Raw genomic sequence first — 7,421 nt, 5'->3', positions numbered from 1 at the left:
AAGAATTGAGGGGAACTGTATTTGCCCCTACTGTTAGGGCATCTAGATACTTTCATTTTCAGCCAAGAAACTGATTCAGAGGTAACCTGACTCCCATAAGGCATGGAGTGTTAGGGGCTAATACTTGGGGCTCCAGGACCCAGGTCTCTGCACTTACGGTCCAATCCTCCACTCCAGCCATGGGGAATATGAGGTCCCTTATATCCAAAGCATGAAAAGAGAGCCAGAATAAATTCAACTTTTATTTTATTCAAGTTTTGTTATAAGTCATGTATTTTATGGAAACAGGAATGTAGCAAACAGGTCATGGTAAAATGAAAAAGTAAAAAAAAACTGCAGGTTTGTACATGTTGCTCTATTTACATCTGGAACAGGTGCTCCCCCACATCAGGCACAGCAGCTGCACTTGTCCGATGCCCCTTTGCAGATGCAGCCCTGGGCACACTTGGCACAGCCCACGGGGCAGCAGGAGCAGCAGCCTGGGGGAGAAAGGCCCGAGTGGGTCAGAGCCCAAGCGGGTCACCAGGAACCTCCCTTCCCACAGCGGGCCCGGCACAGCTCTGCCCCCAGCCCTGCAGGGCCCTGGGTTGAGGATGGCCTGCTCTGTCCCTAGACAACTGGGTCCTACCCCCTAGCAAGAGGCTGCCTTGCCCCCATCTGATTCCAGGACAGGGCAGAACGCCTGCAGACACAGAGACAGGGCCTCCAGGGACAATGGAGGCTAGTCCTTTGCCCCCCCCCCCCGAACGACACAGTGACACGAGGGAAGTCCTCAAGGTCAGAGAGGGGGCACCCCCTGCCTACCAGCACCCAGGAGGGCCAGGGAAGTTCTGGGCTGTCTGCAGAGGAAAGGGCTGCACCAGGTCAGAGACACCACACGTGGTCATCAAATTCATGAACATCAAGTGTCAGGACACTGGAGGGTTCAGAAGGCAGGAGACCTAGGTTCTGGTGCTGGCTGCATCCTTGACACGATTTGCTGACCTCTCTGCAGGGGCCTCGGTTGCCCTGTTCTAGGATGAGGTGGGGACTCCACCATCTTATCTGCAGGAACTTTCAGTGCCAATTCTGAGTCAGGGGCTGAAGGAAGGGGATGTAGAGAAGCTGGGTCATCTGACCCAGCCCAGCCCCCCTGGGAGAACACCCCACACTCACTCTTCTTGCAGGAGGTGCATCTGCACTCTTTGCACGTGCAGGAGCCGGCGCACGTGCAGGAGCCACCTGCCAGGGAGAGAAAGAGACGCGGTGAGCACAAGTGCGGCCTAGGAGCCACAGTGGGTGGGCAACACACGCCCCCTGCGGCCTCCGGGTCGGTGCCCAGCACCAGGAGCTCGCTCCTCACGCAGGACGGGTAAGGGCAGCCCCACTCCTGTCTCTGCGGTGCTAGGAAAGGTAGGTCCCCTCCGGCTTTTACTCCACACGGAAGGTCTCGGGCCTTCCGAAGGGCTAAGAGTAGAACCACGGCCTGTGGTCTTGAACCCCGAGGAGGCAATGCCCCACCTCCCATCAAGTGCTGGTGGCTCCAAGGCCTGAACAGAGCACTGTGTCCCAGGTCAGCAGCCCTCGACCAACAGGAGGCTTCAACGTCACCGCAGTACCCTCCCCTCTAACACAGGGGGCAGAGAGAGAACAGAAATGCTCTCAGGGGCTTGGCGGGGGAGAAAGCACAGCACGTGCCCACGTGTCCACGACTGGATTCAGCTCAAGTCCAAAACAGTCGCTCTTCTAACCCCAAGAACAGGCGGTCCGGGCCTGGGAAACTGCACCCTAAGACTCAGAGCCGGGGGCCCTTACCGGCGGAGCAGGAGCAGTTGGGGTCCATCTGGAGTCGAGGTGACGACGGAAGTCCAAAGCAGGCGACACAAGAGGCACACCGCTGATGGCTGGAGGCGTGGTGGAGCCTGGGCCCTGGAGGGCCGGCTTTATAGCGGGAGCGGGCGGTCCGGGCGCAAAGGCCCCGCCCCGGCCCTTGCACCCGCCCCGCGGAGAGCGCGCGGCCCGGCGTGTCCTTGGCTGTGCTGTGTGCACCCCCGCGGGGCCGGGCGCACGGGTCCAGGAGGGTGGCGGGCTCCGTGCGCACCGCGCGGAGGGGTCGGCACGCGGTGTCCCAGCCGCCCTGCCCGCCCCCTCTCGGTCTCCCCGCGGTTGGCCGCCGCCCCCGTTCCCGTCGGTTCCGGGAACTCTCTGCCTGGGTCCTCGCCGCCTTCCCCACCCCAGGCCCGCTGCAGGTGTCCCCGGGGTCGCTCTTTCCGGGAGCCCGTGTGCAACCCGGCCTCTCCTTCCAGACCCAGGCTTGGCGGGGGCAAGGGGCAGAGGGTGGGTGTGCAGAGCCACCTGAGAGAGTTGTGTGCAGAGGATGGGGGGTGGACGTGACCTTTGCCTGCCTGGCAAGTCTCTTCTCCGGCCCCACGTCGGGCTTTCGGACCCTTTTAGGCGGTACACCGTTTGGCTGGCACAGACCACTGCCTCTGTCCGTTCTCCAGGCGCGAAAGGATATATGGGTGCGATTGTCTGGGCCCTTCTTTGGGTTAAAAGCAGGGCTTGCCACAACCTGCGGATGCACCCCACTCCAGGCGGTGCCCAGTGGGTAAGATGCCCACAACGGAGGGATTCTTTTAGGTGATAGGGAGACCTGACTTTAAATAACAAAATAAGAAAAGTGCTCATTTCCCTTTCAGCATTCCAAGAGTTACCTAGTATTTAGTGACTTCCTCCTCCCTTCCCTGCCAGCCATTGCCTGTCTAGGTCCCCTATTGTGGCCCTTAGGGCGTGTCTGTCTTGTACACAGCAACGCCGTGAGCACCGGCCTGTGGCTCCCTTCGTTCTTTCTATCCTCTACCGTGGAAGGGATGTGTGGGCCCGTTTGTCCGGGTGCTCCTTTGCCTAAACTTTTTAGGGGCTTTCCTCAGCCCTGCCAATTCACCCCACTCATGATGGAGGTGCCCAAAGCGTGGGGAGGGATCTTTGTATGTGATAGGTGAACCCGGCATCAAATAACAAAGTAAGACAAGTGGTTCTGTCCCGCTTTGTGTTCCTGGCAACTGCACAGCATTTAGTCTGTTCCCATCCTTGTGTCTCATCTTGGCTATTTGAACCCTACCAGTGATCCTTTATGTTTTTAATTTCTTTTTAAGTTTATTTATTTATTTTGAGAGAGCACACGCAAGCACAGGAAGGGCAGAGGGAAGGTTAGAGAGAGAATCCCAATCTACTGTCAGCACGGAGACTGATGTGGGGCTCGAACTCACAGAGAGATTGTGACCTGAACAGAAACCAAGAGTCAGTCCCTTAACCAGCTGAGCCACCCAGGTGCCCCCCTAACAGCAATCATAAAGGGGACATTAGTTACGAGCCAGTTTCCCAAAGGCAAAAGTGCACACAGCACATGGAGTTTAAGGTAGCTAACCCAGGGTCACGGTGCTGGGAGGTGGTACCCTGGATATGGTTCCAGCCACTGCTGGAGGGAAAGAAAGTAAATGATAAAGCCTCCCTTCGGCCCGGAGATATGTCTTTAGCTCCACTCTACTGTGTCAAGCTCAATCTTGGGAGTGACAAAGTGAAACAAAAGGAGTATATATATATGTATATGTAATATATGTAATATATGTATATATATATGTATATATACATATATGATATGTATATATGATATACATATACATGTATATATGATATACATATATATCATATATTCCATATACATATATACATATATATATGGTACATGATTTTATAGCACACTTCTGTGTCTGGAAGTAAACTCATTCTCATTTTCAGTAGTGGTAAAAGACTTTGCTTTTCATATAAATGTATTTCAAAAAATATGAATCATTCAAAAGAAAATGTTAAGTAAGATACGGTTGCAGAGGACAGCAGAGATGGCAGGCATCCATCTGTATCTATTATGAGGACTTGGACTGTCTTTCTCATGGCTTTATATCCCTAGGGCCGACCCTTCTTGTGTGAGAAGAGAGGATAACTCTCTCTGGGCAATTGGTCACATGCTCATTGGGTGGTTTAGACAACACAGGACACGCAGCTAAGCCCACCAGGCTGGGCTTATTTTTCTGGAGGTAGAGAAATGTCTCCTATGCTATGAATGCTATTAATAAAATAATAGCTAACATTATGGATTACTCACTGTGTCCAGTCATCATTCTCATTTCTTTACATGTATTAAATAATCTCATTCTAAGAGCCACTGCCCTACTATTTTTCCCCTTTTATAGTGCAGGAGACTGAGCCACAGAGAGGTTTACGTCACACAGCTGTAAGTGACACGAGGGGGCGTTGCACTCATGCAGGCTGACTGTAGCATCATGCCCTCACCCTCCACCCTGCACCATGACTTCGCATGAAAGGTGAGGACAGAGAGGCACAGAGCAGCAGTGGGAGGAGCACTGAGAGGGCAGTCAGATCCACTGCAGAGCTCTGTGACCTCTGGGCTTCGGTTTCCCATCTCTCCAGATAGGGCACAACTAGACTATCTATCTCAAAGGACCCTTCCAGCTCTGAATGATGAGAGGTAGGATTTAGCATCCAGTGACATCATGATCAGCCAGTGGTGGCCAGAGGGTGAGGTCAGCTGTAGTATATAAATTAATAACTCTGACTAGGAGCTATGTGACCTGGGGCTGGTTGCTTAATCTCTCTGGTGTTGGCACAATCACTTCAGTCCCTGCATGTTCGCTTTTAACTGTTTCCTGTACAGATCAAATGACGTAAAGGATGGGAAAGATTCTTGTGTCTGTCCAAATGCGGTGGCAGCATCCCGTCCCTAGGGGCTTATTGCTGGACATCCACACTCCCCTGGGCCCCAGGTCAGCAAATTTCTAATCCCATCTCTAGCCTCCAGAGTAATACTTCCAAACCAAAGAGTCTTTCTCTGGAGCATGTTGGGAGCTGGAAGTATTCTCTCTCCACAAATGTCAGTGTGAATATTGTAGTGACCATAATGACCACTGTTTGTTACGCCCTAGCCAGGAGCCAGGACACTATCTCACTTAATTTCTTACACTGAAATGTCATCTCCTTTATACAAATGAAGAAATGAGGGCTTCGTAAGTGTCAACAAATTGCCCAGGTCATGTGGCCAAGAAATGGCAAGGTAAGCTGTGAACCAGACTGCCTGACAGCAAAGCCCATGTTCTGGGCACGGGCTGGCTTCATAAATCCCCTTTTCACACCAGGCACCCACAGGCAAGCATGGTCCTGATTTCAGGGCCACATGACTCACTTTCTCTTTGATTGAACATCAAGTAGCAACTCCCTCCACAAAGAGCCCCGGGGGACTAACCGTTGGCACTAATTACAAGTCACTCAAGGCCTCTCTCCTGCCTAATAAACACCGCAAAGACTTCCAAACTGCAGGACTGGCCATCACCCTGCACAGACAGACATGAAGTACTTCGTCTGGAACTAGTTCTTGGATGGCCTCCCTCTTGTGGGGAAATGGCTGGGCAATTGTCTCCAATTCCCTAGTGACTTTGTTGGTTTCAAGTTGCCAAGGGCAGATTTTGTAGGGGCAGATCCCAGCCTGACCTGGGGAGGAACTTCCAAAGACTCAGAGCCAAGTCACAACAGGGAGTTCTCAGGGGTACTGGGTGTCCTGTCAGTGCCACTAGACAAGCCAACACTGACGGATTCCCTGTGCGGGTGTTGGAGACGGTGCTACTCAAGGTGTATGTGGTCCACACACCTTGTGAATTGTTTCTAGTGCTCAGCGCACACCTTTGATGAATACATGTGTCGTTTGCAGTTTTTAAACGTTTTGTTATTTTGTTCCTCAAAACAAGAGGGAAATTTGTTGAATCAAAACATGGGTTTTGTAAATTGTGCCTTTTAAAGTTTTTTCTTAGTAATTTATTTTGCCAAAAATTAAATCTGTGTCAGAAAGTAAAAATTGGGAGGTGCCTAGATGGCTCAGACAGTTAAGCATCCGACTCTGGATTTCAGCTCAGTTTCATGATCTCAGGGTTTGTGGGTTTGAGCCCCACATTGGGCACCTCGCTCTCAGTATGGAGCCTGCTTGGGATTCTCCCTCTCCCTCTCTCTGCCCCTCCTGGCTCATTCTCTCTCTCTCTCTCTCCTCTCAAAAATAAAAAATAAAAATTGGTCCTTCAAGTGTGTCAGAAGCAAGCCCTGTAAAGAAAAGTCAAACAAGTGGGGAGGTAGATTCCATCCCCAGAGTACTTTTTTTTTTTTTTTAAGATTTTAGTTAAGTAATCTCTACACCCAACGTGGGCCTTGAACCTACCACTCCAAACCCCGAGATCAAGAGTTGCACACTCCTGGGAATGCAAGCTGGTGCAGCCACTCTGGAAAACAGTATGGAGTTTCCTCAAAAAAACTAAAAATAGAACTACCCTACAACCCAGCAATTGCACTACTAGGCATTTATCCAAGGGATACAGGTGTGCTGTTTCGAAGGGACACGTGCACCATGTTTATAGCAGCACTATCCACAATAGCCAAAGTATAGAAAGAGCCCAAATGTCCACAGTGGATGAATGGATAAAGATGTGGTATATATACACAATGGAGTATTACTTCGCGATCAAAAAGAATGAAATCTTGCCATTTGCAGCTACATGGATGGAACTGGAAGGTATTATGCTGAGTGAAATTAGAGAAAGACAAAAATCATATGACTTCACTCATATGAGGGCTTTAAGAGACAAAACAGATGAACATAAGGGAAGGGAAACAAAAATAATATAAAAACAGGGAGGGAGACAAAACAGAAGAGATTCATAAATATGGAGAACAAACTGAGGGTTACTGGAGGGGTTGTGGGAGGGGGGATGGGCTAAATGGGTAAGAGGAACTAAGGAATCTACTCCTGAAATCATTGTTGCACTATATACTAACTAATTTGGATGAAAATTTAAACAAAACAAAACAAAACAAGAGTTGCACACTCTACCACCTAAGCCAGCCAGGCGACCCTCCTGAGTACTTCTGAAGCCTAACATTGCTGAGGATCAAAGCTCAGCAAGGAATCCTAATTAGATATTGAGAAGTTGTAGACCACAAACACTTCCCACAAGAATTGAGGGGAACTGTATTTGCCCCTACTGTTAGGGCATCTAGATACTTTCATTTTCAGCCAAGAAACTGATTCAGAGGTAACCTGACTCCCATAAGGCATGGAGTGTTAGGGGCTAATACTTGGGGCTCCAGGACCCAGGTCTCTGCACTTACGGTCCAATCCTCCACTCCAGCCATGGGGAATATGAGGTCCCTTATATCCAAAGCATGAAAAGAGAGCCAGAATAAATTCAACTTTTATTTTATTCAAGTTTTGTTATAAGTCATGTATTTTATGGAAACAGGAATGTAGCAAACAGGTCATGGTAAAATGAAAAAGTAAAAAAAAACTGCAGGTTTGTACATGTTGCTCTATTTACATCTGGAACAGG

At 50.1% G+C, this 7,421-nt stretch overlaps 1 protein-coding gene across 1 annotated transcript; it reads right to left on the bottom strand.

Annotated features, from left to right (window-relative positions):
* Positions 1-229: 229 nt before the first annotated feature.
* Positions 230-1,926, bottom strand: LOC121026407 (metallothionein-2). Its single transcript, XM_040469268.1, has 3 exons — positions 1,795-1,926; positions 1,156-1,221; positions 230-479 (listed from the first exon to the last, which is right to left on the bottom strand). The coding sequence occupies exons 1-3, from the start codon at positions 1,820-1,822 to the stop codon at positions 388-390; spliced, it is 186 nt and encodes a 61-aa protein (XP_040325202.1). The 5' UTR covers positions 1,823-1,926; the 3' UTR covers positions 230-387.
* Between the last annotated feature and the right edge of the window lie 5,495 nt (positions 1,927-7,421).

Source organism: Herpailurus yagouaroundi, unplaced genomic scaffold (genome assembly GCF_014898765.1).
Source record: "Herpailurus yagouaroundi ecotype Mexico unplaced genomic scaffold, PumYag 94958, whole genome shotgun sequence".
NCBI lineage: Eukaryota > Metazoa > Chordata > Mammalia > Carnivora > Felidae > Herpailurus > Herpailurus yagouaroundi.
Note: the sequence above shows the minus strand (reverse complement) of the source record. Positions and strands in the feature narration are given on the sequence as shown.